The 17,932-nt window shown below is 38.6% G+C and overlaps 1 protein-coding gene across 2 annotated transcripts in view; it reads left to right on the top strand.

Moving 5' to 3' along the window:
• The window catches only part of LOC137288066 (EF-hand calcium-binding domain-containing protein 6-like), a 244,859-nt gene extending 228,167 nt beyond the window's left edge, over positions 1–16,692 (top strand). For both annotated transcript variants that reach the window (XM_067820444.1, XM_067820445.1), the window contains one exon: positions 14,456–16,692. In XM_067820444.1, the coding sequence (XP_067676545.1) occupies positions 14,456–14,534 (79 nt within the window). In that variant the 3' untranslated portion in view covers positions 14,535–16,692. The remainder of the gene's footprint in view (positions 1–14,455) is intronic.
• The last annotated feature ends 1,240 nt before the right edge of the window (positions 16,693–17,932 follow it).

Raw genomic sequence — 17,932 nt, 5'->3', positions numbered from 1 at the left:
GCCCACGATGGCAACGATGTTCAGGCGTCAACGCTATAGCCTTAGCCTTCAGTGGTCGGTAAGCTCTGATATGATGGTGGCTAAGACGTATGGCAACGGTCTTTCTGCTGACTGGATAGCCAAGAGCGGTTCGGACTGATGACCTCACTGGTCTGTTTGTTTCATTTTAATTTATTTGATTTTTTGGCTTTGGTTTACCTTGATTAATTGAGTTTATATCACTGAATCTTGGTTCATTTAGCATCACCCAACCTGTACATTTGGCTGATTTTCGGTTTAATTTACTTCCATTTTGCATTGGTTTTGTTCATTTCGTTTCAGCAAGCTGTATTTTGTTTTTACTTTTCACGTTGCTTACGGTTCGTTCCATTACAGTTCGTTCCATTACAGTTCGGTGTATTTTGCTTTCATTTTGTTTTGGTTGAGGTTTGTTCAGATTGGTTGATCAGATCAATGCTCAAAATTTGTTGTGAAGCAAATAACTCAGGTGATGATGTCACTAGTGTCTTCAGGTAACACAATGTGAAATGACAGGACAACAAGCCTTAATATGGTTGACAAGGAATTAGCTCTTAATTCAGATGATATTGTTAAAGAAGATCCTGTACTCTCCGCAGAAATATTTATATCTCATGACCAGATGTGCATGTCGTGCACACTACATGGAATGGTAGAGAGATTCTATATATCTGTCATAAAATAAAGAAATTCCGCGCTTCCATATTAAGTTGGATCTTTGCAGGGGTGGTATGATATAAGCATCCGGCTGCATCAGAAAATTGGAGAGTCATCATCTTAATAATGTTCTTCATGGGTGGCAGTTTTGGGCATAAATTTGACATCTTCAAAGCTCTCATAGAGGTAGTCCTGTATGAATCCTGTATAGTTCTTCCTCTTTATGATTGTATGGTTCAGAATACACCTCCTTTGCTTGAGCTGTGTTTTCTGCTGTGATTGTCCTTGTAATTTCTAGCTCCTCAAGCCAACTTGAAAGATAGCTTTTGTTGTTTTGTTGCCTGAATTTTCCTTTGGAATTTATGATACATCTTGTGGAGCTCTCATTTCTTGGCCAAAAAGCATAACAAAAGGGGACTTTTGAGTGGATGAATTTGGAGCCATTCGATAGGCCATGATAATGCCTGGCAGTAACTGGGGCCAATCATTTTAAGTTTTGTTACAATAGGCTCTTAGTGATTGGTTGATGTAGGAATTGAGCCTTTCTACACAGCTATTTGTTTCGGGATGGTATGGGCTAGTATGAGTGAATTTGATAGCCAAAACTTCACAAATAGCTTTGATTAATTTTGACATGAAGTTCTGACCTCTGTCTGACCTCAAGTCCTGTGAAGACTTCTTCTACAGCTAGTGGATGTGGGGGTGCCTTCGTACATTTTGGGCCAGTAGTATTTTGGTCTCATGGTGACTCAGAATCGTGGTAGGATCGCAGGACCTGGTTCTTGTGAGTTCTTGGAACTGCCTGCTGATTAATAAATTTGTCTGCATGACCCTTCTGTCTCTGTGGGACAAATCTATAGAGTATTCCATCATCAATTTCAAAGGTAGTGGCTTCAAATAGAATCTTTTGGCGATCCTTTTCATCTTCTGGAAGGACATCATCTTCTTTGTAGTCAAAAAACTGTGTGAAATCTGGACAGATCCTTTGTAGGTGATATAAGTTGGGATGAGAATTAATATTTGCATGAATTAATAAGTGGCATGTAATTCTGCAACAATGTTTGCTGGTACTGTTTGATAGTCCTCCTCATATTCAAAGGTGACAGACCAATGAGATGTCTGTGATTCAGAATCCACATGGTTAATACTTACTATGCTATCATTCTCAGTCTGAGTGGATTGGGTGACCTGTGAGGATAAATGTGGGTTTGCCAACGTTGTGGTATTGCTTCTTTGCCCAAGTGAAGTTACTGGAAAGACTGTATTCTCAGCATCTTCTTCTGTTTGATTCTGATAGTAAATATTTTGTTCATATTCCCTGCATGCAAGTGCATCAGCATTCACGTTAACTTTGCCGCTGCGATGAATAATATCAAAAGTATAGGTAAACAGTTCTAGCGACCATCGACCTAACCTACCTGTGGCATCCTTGATGGATTTGAGCCATTTCAAAGCAATGTCATCTGTGTAGACAATGAATTTGAAAGTTGAAAGGTGTGGGCGAAATGATCTGATGGCTTCAACCAGAGTTATTTTTCCGTAATGCTCCAGTTCATCTCACTGCCATGAAGAGCTCTTCCACCAAAAGCTATAGGATGTACATTATTCTTTTCATCTTTTTGACTCAGTCCAAACCGTATGCTCATATCACTTTCATCGGTTGCGAGAAAAAATTCAAAGTCAGGATAAGCTGGAACAGGAGTGTTACACATAACATGTTTGAGTGTTACAGGACAAATTTTATGGATAGCAACTTCTTGACTTATTTTCACGACGTTTCGGGGCTAATCTGAGCCCCCTTATCAGGTTGAGCTGAACTGAACAGTAAGGCTTAACCCCCTAGATGCCACAGGGACATATATGCCCCTCCTTTTCACCCCTCACTTGAAGTCCAATAAAATTCTAAATATACCGCACACATATATATACTTCACAGTTTTGAATTATTCCCTGTTTCTTGATGCCATCCACTATTATCTCAGACCAATCTAAAGTGCTTAAAATTGCCTTTCAAAATAGGCTTCATCGTAAAAGTCACCATTTTTCAAACTATACAAAATCAAGATTCACATCGTTATTTGCAGAATGTTTTGAAATGTGAAAATTACTGGGAGTAGTGAATTTCAAAAATAGTATATTAATGATCACTGATATCAAGTTTTCATGTAACCAGTAATGATAATTCTGAAACGTCGCCGATGAACCCAGAATCAGTTGGGATGTTTTCGAAAATACACTTACACGAACGCCGAAGTACGCTTTCTACCATATTGGATAGTGTTTACCAAATCACGTTTCGAGAAGGCCGGTATTGAGACGCCTATAACATCACATATATTTCAAATCAAATTACAAATGGTCTTCGTCACCAGTACCAACGGTCTAGGTAAAACGAAATGAAAGATAATTGGTATGAAAACGAATGCTGTGCTCGAAAGACAGCACTTGTTTGAAATGCAAACAAAGAAAAATTCCAGTTTTTACATTGCATAGCATTTCCGGAAATTTTCCAACATCCAGCAGTCTAATCATTGCTTACAATGGCTAAATACGCTTAGTATATTCATGGGAAGAGTATCATGGCAAGAAATAGCAAATTAAAAATAGATACAATAAAATCATTTGGTAATTCATAAGTAACTGTCAAACTTTTAGTGCAGTGTGATGCCATGACTGACGCAAAATTACGCAGAACAACAACGGTACTTATCAGCATTTCTGGCTTCTTCCGTCATTTACAATGTAAACGATAAAAACATATAACAATATACAGATAGTCAGAATAATTCTGATTACTTACATTTCACATTTATGTACAAAAGATCCCTGAATCAAGGAAAAACTCCTCGCAAAATCCTGTGTACCCTTGTCAGAGAAGCCGCCATTTTGAAAGAAATCGGTCATCGGTAGTGATGTCACATGTCAACATTGTTTCACATATTAGGCAATTTCTTTGAGGTGAAGGTCGGTTGAACAAGAGTAAACACAATGGCCATATCATATCGATTGCACTTTCAGTATTGTGATATATATTTTGCATATTGTTCAGATATCTTTTCATGAAACTGATTTCAGTATACATATATCAGTGTTCAACACCATATCGTATGTGGATATAAGGTATGCGTTTTTATTCTTTGAACGCTTCTGATTGTTTGAATAATATTTACATGGGAAATTACTATGCCACATTTTAAGCCTCTACACAAGTGTTGGAAGATCACACATAGCCATTACTGCAACATGTGCTTTAGTTCCCGTGATGTGCAATATTCAATATGTTGGGACAAATATTGCAGTTTCATATGAACAGGTCAAATAAACAGTGATTTAATTCCAACTTATAAGTAAAACTGATAATATTAGTGAAAATGATTTGTACATTTTATGAAGTGTAGAGGCACACATATTTAAAGGAATTGTCTTGTTCATTGTATTGGTTTGTGTCGTTTTTATAGACAAAACAATTATGACTGTGATTGCCTCAAGGGCAATACTTAACGATCTTCAGACTTCCCCCGTACACCCACCGTTCCTATCTTCACTTGAACAGTTTCTTTGGATGCTAGCTGGACCGTCCACTACAGAGTTTTAGACATTAATTTGGGAAACAGAGTTTTAAGCATTAATTTCACAAACTGCAGAAAGATATGCTGGAAAGGACAATCAAATATACAGACTACTGGCAAGATTAGATCCTGACATTTCCAGAAAGCTAAGTACAAATGTATTTTGACTGTAGACCTAAGGACAACAGAGTTACGGCCTGTTAAAGAATCAACTGTTTCCTTGGCCATTAGAAAACCAGAAGTGAGTACTAATGCTAGATTTTCCAAATAGCGTAGGTTGATGCTCATGCCGTTGATCACTGGATTGTCTTGTCCAGACTCGATCATTTACCTGCTAACCCAGTGTAACGCAGGTACAACCTGTCATATGTTCCAAATTGGGCATGTCGATGCTCATGCTGTTGATCACTGGATTGTCTGGTCCAGACTCAATCATTTACAGACGACAGCCATATAACTGGAATACTGCTGAGAGCGGCGTAAAACAATATACAAACTATTACGTTCCAAATGGCGGAGGTCGATGCTCATGCTGTTGATCACTGGATTGTCTGGTCCAGACTCGATCTTTGACGGCCATATAACAGGAATACTGCTGAGTGCGGCGTAAAATCGATCATTTACAGACCGCAGTTAGATAGCTGGAATACTGCTGAGTACGGCGTAAAACAATATACAAACTACTGGAAAGATTAGGGCCTGACATTTCCAGAACACTCTTTGTTTTGATTGTAGACCTAAGAACAGAGGAGGTACGACCAAACAATGTGGATTGCAACGTACTGAAGACATTAATCTGCCAAAATATACAGATGTATACTACAAGAGACATTAAGTAGTGGTAAATGGTATTTGACATATGAATTTTCTATACTACTAAAAATAGCTACCTACATGAACACAAATAAGAGTGCATCTCAAAACAGAAGAAAAAAAATCGGGCAAAATATACAGACATATCCTACAAGCGACGTTATGTAGCGGTAAATGGTATTTGAAATATGAATTTCCTACACTACTAAAAATATCTACCTACAGGAAGACAAACAGGAATGGCTCTGCAAACAGACCAAACTAATCATTCAGGATATACAGAACTGTCTGATGGCATTTAGAGGTCAGTAGCGGAATACAACAAACTTGATATGGATATGCAGTTTCTTCATTATCTACACACTGGTTTCTTAAATACACACAAATATTATCTGCAAACATCTGTAATCTTTGTAAGGGAATATAATGGACGTGATGTAAACCTGAGCTTAGCAGTGACGAAGATGTCTTACTTCCACATGTTTAGTGCATTTATAAACTGACACTATAATTTCAATGTATATCCCTTACTTTCTGCTGACTATGTTCATTTACATCATGCAGATGTTTTCTATAATCCACGCACTATTTTCAGTCACTTGATATCCTTTAGTGGCTTTGAACTATGGTGACTTAGTCACCTTATGCAAACGTGCGTTATGAAAATTAGACAGATTCTGATTAACACGTTTTTCTCCAGAAACTCTTCCAGAAATGTAGTACGTAAAAAGAAAGACATGGTTTTCCATATCAAGTGTGTTGTAACTTACAGATAAATACAGAAAGAAACAATGCTGAATGATATGGCTTGAAACTACTGAAGTACATCAAATGTCTACATCTATTTGAACATCTGGTTACAGGAAAGAAAACTTCATAGCATGGCCGTTTAGAGATGTGAATGTTTGAAACTAGCTGAAATCTCTGAAGATGAAAGTGATTTTAGATCAGATCATCTGGGGAAGAGATGGTAGTAGCGTTTGTAGTGGTGGAGGTGGCGATGGAGGTTTGAGTTGGTGAAATAGAAGTAGATGGAGGCTGGGACATGTCCTCCATTGGAATGGAAAGAAGTGCCATGTCATCAGTCTCCTACTCTCTCTTTTTTTCAAGCTGTTGCCTCAGATATGACTGCATCCTCTCTAGGTTGATAACCCTCTGACAGAGGATGTCGTTTCTTGCCTGAATGTGGTCAGAGAGATTTTGAATGGTGGCCATTTCTTTCTCAAACTACTGTTTGAAAATTGGAATCTCTGTACAGCACCTCTGCAGATGGTGGTGTGTCCCATCATGGTTGTGCTGCGAAAACTTGTACAGTGCAGCACTCATGGACGTGTCCATATTGTCAAGGAAAGTGGATAGTTTCGATTTGAAATTCTGGTGCACGTGCGGCAGTCTTGGGGAGTTTGAAGGCAGAGATACTGGAGATGTTGAAAATGAGCAAATGAAACCTAAATCTAGCTTAACAATAATAAGACACGAAAGATAGGCAGCAAATACAAGAGTATGAGCTGTGGCGAATGATAACTGGAATCTGAATGTGTATCTCTCTGTCACTAATTTAGTGATAAAGAAAATATAACTGCAAGCGTGGTAACGGTGCTAGCTTTGTGGACACAGAAGCGCAAGTGAAGTGAATTTTAGTTAACAGCAAGTTCTGGGCGGGGGGGGGAGCGTTTATTTCATCCGCGAAGCGGTGTGCGTTTGTGGGTAGCGCTCGTGTATTTCTACGACCATTTACTGCCAATCCAGTACCAGATGAAAATGCTCCTAGGTCAAATATAGCGATACCATCAAAATCAGGAAACATGATACCCCCAGCCTTATCACCCAGACTGCATAGCTGATCTGTGTAGGACACCAGTGCCTGTCATCCTCTATAAGACAATGTGGCGTATATATATTCAGCAGATGGCCAGCGTGGTCTCGCTGACTCCTCAGTAAACTCTTTGTCAAAGTCATTCACTTGAGACTCACCAACACTCAACTCATTGATTTGAAACATTTGGTTTTAATTGTCATCATGTTGATTTGTGTGATTATCAGTTAACCATCAACAAAAATGCCACGTAGGAAATACTGGAAGAAGTCTCAGGCTAAGACAGTGAAAAATCAAACACATCCTACTTCAGATGACGTAGCAGTAGATGATGTAAGTGGCATGTCTGTAGATGATGACTGCAATGTTATATCTATGGACTTGGTAGATAGTGACAGTGATGAACAAAATCCCATTTTCCATCAGATAAAGCTGACAGGTCGTTTTCATCAAGGGGATGAGCGCTTTTTGCCAAACTCCGGTCGTCAGTGCACTTGCTGTGCACTCATGTTTCTGCACAATAAAACAGATTAATCCATTATATAACTGGACAGTGGATGATCTAGACAAAGTTGTTATTGATGGAGATATGGTGGAAGATCTTTGAATGTGCCCATACAACCTATCGGCAACACACCTGTTAATCAATGAATTGCCAGAATATATTTGTGCTTCTGATGGTAGCACTTTCAGACAGGCATGACCCAAACTCTTGGTTGTTATGGCCTGCAGAAGAGACAGGCAGTTTTGGAGGTTTTGTTGGTCTAGCTTGCATTAGAAAGAGGGTTTTTAGATCATAGCTCATGTTTTGCGAACTTTTGTGATGCTGTATTTGCGGTTGTACAACATGGAGGCTCATTCTTTGTTTTTGATTCACATTCTAGGAATGAGGAGGGTACACATTTCGTACAGCTCTGTTCATGAGGTTTATGAACATTGTATGCGTTTGGCATCGTCCATGAATGCTAATGTTAATACACTGTTTGAAGTGACGCCTGTGTCCATCCATCGTGACTATGAAATGGAAACTACAATTCCAACAATGGTGGAAAACATGTCAAACTTTCAGGATCAAGATAAAATTGAATCTGCTGAAATGACCTTCTCAGGCAGTGAAAACTGTGAACCATCAGAGAGAACGCGTTGTTGATGAAAATGTCATAGTTGTGAAACAAACACAAAGAAAACAGTACATCAAAAAAATTCAGAAGCGTGAGAATAGAAGGAAAGCTCAATGTCTTTCACAAAATGCACCTAAAATGACTGGAAAATGGAGAAGTGAACTAACTAGAGAAAAATACAAAGCAAATGAAGAATATCAATCTAAACTGAGAAGAAAAAGTGTGGAAAAGTATGCACAGAATCAGACATTCAGAGAACGTGTAAAACATTTCAGTGTCCAAAAGTACAGAACCAAAGAGAATTTTAGGGACTCTGTGAAATCCACAAGTACTGCAAAGTATCAACATAACAAGCAGTTTAGGGAAGCTGCAAAATCTGCAAGTGCGGCAAAATACCAGAGAAACAAACAATTCAGAGAAGCAGTGAAATCTGCAATTACTGCAAAATAACGGGGACAAGAACAGTTTAGAGAAGCTGTGAAATGTGCAAATACTGTGAAATACCGTGGGAACAAACAATTTAGAAAAGCAGTGAAATCAGCAGTGCTAAATACCTGTTATCTGATCTGCTAATTCAACTTCCGATCATAAAATATTTATCTATTTACAAGTCCTGAAACAGATCTAATTCTTTTTAAAACGCAATGATTAAGTGATAACTAACATTACTAAAAAGATCCTTCATAGTTCGTGATTTAAAATAGTTCCCTTGTGATAAAATATTCAACACAGTCAAGCAAACATTGCTTGACTGTAATTCTTTCATCACAAGGGATACAAAACGGAGGATCCTCACCCTAAACGAGTACTCATGTGTATACCACGTACGGCCAATATGACATCTTCTCATAATGACCTCCTCAAATCTGGACTGACAACACAAGTAGGTGTAACCAATATAAGGTTTTATTTCATGTAATTTATTGATACCTACTTGAGTGTCAAACTTCTTCGGGATCAAGTCCAATGACAGTGGCACAAGTTACTGCACCACCCTCCTTGGAACCATCTGTAAATAAGGGTTAGTAATTACTATATTTAGTTTTTAATTGATTTTTTTAATCTTTTTTTTTATTGTAATTCATTAGGTTCTGATTTTTTAAATGTAGTTAATATTAGGTCAAATTGTGGCCTAACCAACTGCCAAGGAGGAGAAGAAAGAAGACGGGAGGGAGCTACGTTTTTCAGCTCAATTCCGGCCGAGGAAAGAAAGGGTTTAATTCTGTGCCTTAGAGGTGGAACAAGAGAAAACTTCTTGTACAAATCCTCATAAAGTGGATTGAACACACAATTTTATGCAGGGTTAGATTCATTAGAGTATATTTTAGTAATGTACTGTAAGGATAATTTTATACGACGATGTGTAACAAATGGTTCATCGTCCTCAACGTAAAGACTGTCAATGAGTGAAGTTTGGAAAGACCCAAAACATAGTCTTAAACCTTGGTGGTGGACAGAATCAAGACGTTTAAGGTTGCTTTTGCAGGCTCCACCATATACGATGGAGCAGTAATCAAGTTTTGAACAGACCAATGATCGATAAAGTTCTGGGAGGGTAGCTTGGTCCCCTCCCCCCTTACAATTAGAAATGACTTTCAACAATTCAAGTGCCTTCAGGCATTTAGTTTCAAGGGATTTGATATGGGGGAGAAATGTTAAATGTGAGTAAAAAATCAATCCCAAGAACTTGGTCTCTTTTACAACTTTAATAGCAGTGCCATTTAGGAACAGCTCAGCGTCATTATGTAGTTTATATTGTCTTCAGAAATATATACAGTTAGTTTTCGATTTAGAAAATTTGAAGCCATTCTCAAGACACCATTTATTAATTTTGCTTAAACACAACTGCAGTTGCCTCTGATTGAGGCAGTCGGCCTCTCAATCCAAAGTCATGTAAATCTTTTAAAGTGACGTATTTGCATGTAGTGTCATGTGCTTTTTCTAAATCAAAAAAGATAGACACTGCATGTTGTTTATTATTTACAGCATTTTTTACAAATGATTCTAAACGCACTAAGTGATCAATGGTACTTCCGCTTTTATGAAAGCCACACTGAATATCTGTTATGAGGTTATTGATTTCTAAGTACCAAACTAGTCTTTTGTTTATCATGTGTTCCATGGTTTGGCAAACGCAGCTTGTGAGAGAAATTAGACAATAATTTGAAGGATCGGTATGGTCACGTCCAGGTTTAGGTATTGGTACTACTATAGCATCTCGCCATGATGAGGGAAATTTCCCCGACGTCAAATTATCATAAAAAATATTTAAAAGGGTTTCTAAACAGGATTCTGGTAAGTGCTTCAGAAGTTGATAATGTATGTTATCAGCTCCTGTAGCAGTATTGTGGGCCTGGTCAATAGCTGTATGGAGCTCATGAATTGAAAATACTATACTATGCTATAATCTTCCCCGTTATCTGAAGTGAAATTTATAGATTTCTTTTCTTGCTGTTGTTGATACCTTTGGACCTAAGGTACATAATTTGTGGAAGAAGAATGTTGTGTCAGTGATTCACGAAGTTTATTAGCAATATCAGATTTATTAGTTGATAACTAGTCTCCGTCTTTGAGATGGTAAATTCTAGATCTAGAGCCCTTACCTTTGATTTTCTGGATCATATTCCATACTTTAGAAATCGGCATACGTGAATTGATGTTAGATACATAGGTTTGCCAAGATTGACGTTTATTGGGTTTAAAAGCACGCCATGCTTTAGCATTTAAGATTTTACATTTGTTCAAGTTATGGACCATAGGATGACGATGGAAATAATGTTCAGCCTTTTGTCCATGCCTTGCAAGCCTGTTTGCATTCAACATTACACCATGGTTTTCGTATGTGCGGAATTACTGAGGACTTTGGGATACACCGATCAGTTTTGTCGTTCAGTTTATCAGAAAAACATTTAATAGCACCAGGAACATTTATGAAAAGTTCAGGTTTAAGTTAGTCAATGCAGAGAGTTTCATATAAATTCCAGTTGGCCTTTTTGAAATTCCATCTAGATGATGGAGGGACATCGGATGGGTTCAGGGGTTTTAAGATTGTTGGGAAATGGTCACTTCCACAAAGGTTGCCGTTGACTGACCATTGAAACTCACTCAATAGACCAGAAATCAGTAATTGATTAATCAAGAGCAGAATAGGTTCCTGTGCCAGGGTGTAAATATGTATTTGAACAATCATTCTATATGCATAAATCAATGTTTGTAATAAACTCCTCCAGTACTTTCCCTTTAGCATTTAGTTGTACCACCCCAGAGTGGGTTGTGGCCATTAAAATCACAGATAATAATACAGGATTTCGGGAGTTGATTGTAAAGGGTTTGGATTTCAGCCTGCTGAAGAGCTGAAGATGGTGGAATATATAGCAAGCAGAGAGTAAAAGTAACATGCAAAGTAAGTCGTACTGCAACGGCTTGAAGATTAGTTTGAAAGATAACATTGCTTTGGTGTACATTATGCTTCACAAGGATGGATGATCCTCCCGTGGCCCTATCACCACGGGAGAAAAAAAATGATATGCATTGAAAAGACGCAAACTGAAATTATCTGTCTGCTTCAGGTATGTTTCTTGCAGACAGAATGCTTATTAGACTAATGTCCTTTACCAATAGTAGTAATCCGTTAAGGTTGTTCTTCAGTCCTCGGCAATTCCACTGTATAATATTGTTTTGAGAAGTTATCTTTTTGGAGGTATGGTTATGGATCTACCCCGTACCTTTTCAGAGGGCGATACACTTTGCGCCCATGGCTGGATGTTTTCAGCCATATCCATTCTTTCAAGAGATCCAAACCAATTAAATAGTGGATCGGATTATGTGACAACTTTGAAGTCCTATCACTTTGATGTCCTTTCGAAGACTCAGTTCTTGATTTGTTTTGTTTCAAAATTCTTTGAGATATTTGTGTTTTTTGTGCTTGAGACTTCTTCTTAGTGAGAGATGATGATTGACCTTGAGAAAGAGTCTGTATGTCAGAGCGTGAATCAGATGTTTTAGTCGATTGTTCATTTGAATATATTTGAGGTGCTTCAGAGTTCAATCATGTCAAGTCTGTCTAGCAGTCAACAGATAATGTTGTGACTTTGGTGGTTATTTCAGGGGTTGTCTGGAGGACAGACGCATAAGTTTCTGTGCCTTCCTCAGAGTGAACAAGTTTCTTTGCTTCAGAAAAGCTGATGTTTCTGGAAAATTTAATTCTATTTATTTTCATATGGTGTTTCCAGACAGGACAGTCTTTAGAGTATGATGGGTGAATCCCTGAACAGTTGGTACATTTTTTAGCATCACTGTCACAGTCTCTCTGAGTTTGTTCACTGCAGTGAGCGTGTGTGACAGGTCTTGTGCACGTATTGATTCCATGGCCAAATCTTTGACATTTGAAACACCTTAATGGGTTTGGAATAAAGGTGTCAACTTTGATATTGTTGTAACTCGCTTTGATTGATTTCGGGGCAGTCGGCGTTGAAAATGAAAAAAGGTACGTGTTAGTTGTGTTTGTGAGTCTCTTGTGTTGAGAACCGTTTAACAAACTTAACGCCTTGATCTCTCATCTCAAACACTATGTCAGCTTCAGTCACATCAGCAAACAACTGATCCCTGACTCGTACAATACCTTTACTGGTATTGAGCGTTCTATGTGCTGTAACTGAAACAGGAATGCCGACAAAGGATACTGTTGACATAAGGTTGGTAGGTTGCTGTTTCCTGTTACATTCCATCAGCAAAGAACCTGATCGTAATCTTCGCACGTTTTTAACCTCACCGGCTATGCCTTGAATACCCTTAGATATGGCAAAAAGGGTTAAGTTTGAGAGGTGTTTTGTCAACTGTCTCAAGCACGGAAAATTGTGGCCTATGTTCTACAGATTTTAGTGGTCTATGCTCATCTTCATTATCCAGTGGACATTTGTTTTTTGGAACGGGTTTGGTATTCCATGTTTGTTGGTTATATGGTTCATCATCAAAGCTCCCCACTCATCACAGAGTATCATAAGGACAATGCGAAATACAAGCGGGTCTCCAACTTGCAGCACCAAGGATACTCAGATGATATACTCCAGCAGAAACATTAAAAAGATTAACAATACTACCAGATGGGCCCATGAGCCACTGCCTTCTGGGCATCAGACTCTAGGCAAAGTTCATATAAACAAAATTCAAGTCAAACTGTATTCTATAAACCATGGGCGCCAAGACCAAATTTCAAACATTTCCAAATCAAATTTTATACAATTACATAAAATCCACGCACAGGGCTTGGCTTGACCAGCTGATTGGTCGAGCCGGGCCCATTCAACCACCCATCTAGGTGTAGTCTGGGCCAAAGTGGTGTGTTGATCAGTAGGAACACTGGTCCTGCTCCCATGCCCTCAACCACCAGGATCCCTTCCTCCACCGACACAGGGCCGCAACCCACGGCAAACAGGTTGGTGGACCAAATATCCCCCGGGTCCACAACGGGGGTGAACGGCTCTTAGAGCATTACCCAGCACCCACCACGGGGAGGTGGCTGTTCATGGGGGCCACACTCTTTTTTTATCTTTGCAGAAAGAAATCTTGCAATTATAGGTTTCAGATTTCCTGTTCAGTGTGTATGTACTGTGCATTAGTAACATAAAGCTTATGCTCCTTGAACTTTTGTAACTTTATTTCACTCTGGTCCCAGCTTTCCCTTGACCCTTTTCCAAGCTTGCAGAAAATCAGTTCTCACTTTATGCTTCTCAAACATGTCGCAGAATTGTTGTAACCACTCTGTCTCTTCCCATATGCTGTCTTGTTCTTGTTCTCAAGTGCTTCACAACTGCAGACATTTTGTCACACTTAGCAATTACTTCCTTCATAGTTTTCAGATTTAAAAGAAATTTTGACTGTATGTCAGTTAAAATCCATTTAATGTTTGCATCTTCCTGTTGTGGTACCATGTCTGTGTCTGTCTCAACCACGTGTTGACAAGCAAGTTTGTCATGTTTCATTGCACCCAACTTGGGGCACAGGTTGTGTTCCACATTGCCACTAACCAACAGCAACACATTAGCCAGCAAAAAATCCTTGAAACTGACACTTAATAAGTCCCCCATGAATGGAAATGCATTTTACGAATGTTCTTGGTACCTTTGTATGATGGATAAGAAGACGAATTCGGGCTCTCCACACTTGGAGGATTGTGCAAAATTATGATGTCAATAACAGTTTGGGAAATCAAATGGCTGAATCCTGTATCCCAAAGTTCATGCCTTTACATCCAGAGTTTTTGTTATTACTGAGAACTGACATGACTCAGGAAAAAAAGATGAACGCATGTATATCTTTGCATGTCACAAGTTTCATGGCATTCCAGAACTTATGATGACAGGGATTTTTCTCCTCAAATACTTTTCTAGTGTGAACTTTAATGAACATAATTAATGATCATTTTCATATCTGCATTACATCTTTTTTTTGCTTTTTTTCAGATTTTATTATATGCCATTTATGGAGAGTACTGGTGCAGTGATGGAATCGAATGTCACATCAACAACAGTCTTTTCCTAAGAAGCTGGAGCACAGAAAATCCCACAGCTGTTGAGAAGCCACATTATCGTCACACTGAATGTCTATATGATTATTTGGTGGCTCTTAATGCGAGATGAATCTTTCCATATTTCATATGTCCTCTCAAATTAAAATGTTCAAAGAGGAGTGACAGTGTGATTTTGTCACTTAACATGTGCTTTCAGAATTAACTACCTACTTAAAATATTATTTCTTTGACAGCAACATCTTCAATCAGAGCATATATGTAGAGTTAGCATGTGGGAACATATTATATTGGTGGTTTTTTTAATTCAGTCTTTAGCTTCACCTTTTCAGCATCTATTTCTTTCTGCTCCGTTGATCACACTGCAGAGGCAGATCACATGACTGGACTTTTCTCTCATTTTTGAACATATGAGGACAGCCCTATTCCAAGCCTCTCAGTTTGCGTTTCATATTGTTTAGCATGAAAATTTTGATATACTACTAAAACTGTGACAGTGTATTGTGTGACAATATAGTTTTACACATGAAAGTGACTACAACGCTAACTCTCTGTAGGCCTTTGATGACAGCACAGATGAAAACTATGGAAATAGAATATGTTTTCACATTTTAGGATCTTTTCTCAACAACAGGTGCACGTTTATTAAGGTATGTAGACTTGTTAAAAATGAAACATGCAAAATACATGAATGGACTGTACAATGACATGAATGGACTGTGTGGTGATCAGGTAGAGGTACTCATTTGGACACACCACTCTGACTATGAGAGTGACTGGATTCATATTACCTAAACATACTTTATACTGCAATTTGAGATTGCATATTGTAATCTAAAATGTTGATTTAAGGAGTGAACTGATGGTCTGTGGGGGAATGTGTCAGAACACCATTTCTGCACTGGTGAGATGCTACCAGAAGACAAATGACTTCATCGATCAGCCACGTTCTGGACGTCCATGTGTAACAGCACCACGATAGGACAGGTGGATATGTGTGACCCATCTTCTCCACAGGTTTCAGACTGCAGTGATTACTGCCTGGACCATCCCTGGACTTCATCCCAACACAGTTCGACAATGTTTACATCATCACTGGATCAGACATGTCATTGCAACAGAACTTGAGAGAATCTGGCGTGACATCCCACAAGCCTTCTTTTCACGTTTGATATGCTCTATGCATCATCGATGCACTGCTGTTCTCAATGCCATGGTAGTCATCAATTATTGAGCTCGTTACATGGTCGTTTGACCCCTGTCCCGCTTGTGGACTCATGACGTCATTGTGATTGACTTTTCTCATGATCCCTCCATTCAAGTTTATATCTACCTTTGACATTGTTATCGGACTCATCAACTGGGATAATATTTTGACAATGCACAGTTTCTTTATGTGCCTAGTATAGATCATAGGCTCTCATGTATAGCAACAGATCTTGTCAAGACAAACAGCCATTTCACTTATTGTGGAATTGTTCGTACAAATGTAGTATCACCATTTGTATCCATGTCAATTTTAATTTATGGGATGACTTTTTGTGAAATCCACACACACCCATTCAAAGAACAAACATAACAGTTTGTCAGGTCACAGAATTTTTCATCGTCATTTTTCATCACATTCCGTATCCCTTGTCACACTCTCTGTCACATTTTGTTTCTAGAGCCTGAATGAGTCTTTTGTAATATTTTGTGTATACATTTGTTATGAAATTGCTTCCTTTTTCATCTTATCTTAGCATTTCTGAGGCAGCAAGTTGAACCTCAGGGGAAGAGATCTTACTAAAAGTGGAATATGAATTCAACATAAAAAGGACATAAACAACACTCATGCAAGTGCTGAAGCCTCATCTTGTTCAAGGGCAACTGAATGCCATGTTTGGTGTTTCATCCTTTCCTCCTCTAATTTGTTGAAAGTGTATTCAACTTTTGGTTACTTGGAACCACTAAAGATGCAGTTATACATACATCATAATCACATTAGTATGTTATAAAATTATTATTCATTTAAAGAACATAACCAAGGAAATGCTCCTACATATATCACAAACTTTGTGTTTTATTGGACATTTGAATGGTCACCCTCATGTAACTATGACTGCATCTTAATCCTTTCTGTTGCCAACTTGTACTGACTGGTTAGAGATAAAATATATATTTACAAAAACATGGTTTTGTAAGTTCCCATTCAATTTCAGCTTGAAGCGTTTGAATTTATGGATTGATGTGTACAAGGCATGTGGTTGCAGAAAATGCAAATTGATTATGGAGGTACATATTATTCAAGCAGACATTGTGTTGTGTCATAAAGGTCATGTAAACAGATTATGTGGTAGCAGTACTAACTCAAGGGTTTCACCCAGCTGAAATAAGTATGGTATGACCATGACCAAGTCTTGACCGCAAAATGCTTATTGTGCATCAAAGGAGCTTGCGTTTTGACATCTGTGTTGACCAATGATTTCAATGGTTGTATTTAATATAGTAAAATGGACTTCGATCTGTCTACCCACCCATAATGGTCTCGGGGTAGAATAGGCCTTCAGCAACCCATGCTTGCCACAGAAGGTGGCTATGCTTTCTTAAGAGGCGACTAACGGGATCAGGTGGTCAGACTCGCTGATTTGGTTGACTCATGTAATCGGTTCCCAATTGCGCAGATTGATGCTCATGTTGTTGATCACTGGATTGTCTGGTTCAGACTCGATTATTTACAGACTGCAGCCATATAGCTGGAATATTGCTGAGTGCAGCGTAAAACTGAACTCCCTCCCCTCGATCTATCTACCTTGGTAGAATTTGTTCAAACTAAACAGTGGGACAATCAAGGTGGGTGCCCAACAGATGCCATTATTTGAAAAATTCAACAGTAGTTATAGTGTTATTGTTAAAAAGTATAGTCTTCAAAAAATGAAATGATGTTTTACTTTACAAACATCCAAAACATGATTATCCAGAGAGCTTTTTGGTAAAACCACAGAAGGCTATTAAAGCCCCTTGGTCAGAGTAAAATGTTAGCACCTGGAGCATGATAACAGATTGGCACCAGTGGTCCACAGAAGAAAGGGGATGTTGAATGTTTTGATACTGTTGCTGAGTGAGTGGGTGAGTTTAGTTTTGTGCTGCACTCAGCAATATTACAGCTATAGGGTGGTGTTCTGTAAATAATTGTGTCTGGACCAGACAATCCAGCATGTGTCAACCAAGTCAGCAAGCCTGACCACCAGATCTCATAAGTCTCATAAGACAAGCATAGTCATCTTTTATGGCAAGCATGGGTAGCTGAAGACCTATTCTACCACGGGGCAATACTGTTGCTGAAGTGCAATGTGTGCAGTTTTTGTAGTGTTGAGGTGGCAGATAGCACTGGCACAAGCATCTATCAAGAGTATCCCATAGATGTTTATTG

The sequence above is a fragment of the Haliotis asinina genome, chromosome 6 (genome assembly GCF_037392515.1).
Source record: "Haliotis asinina isolate JCU_RB_2024 chromosome 6, JCU_Hal_asi_v2, whole genome shotgun sequence".
Lineage (NCBI taxonomy): Eukaryota > Metazoa > Mollusca > Gastropoda > Lepetellida > Haliotidae > Haliotis > Haliotis asinina.
This window is presented reverse-complemented; position numbering and strand designations above follow the sequence as displayed.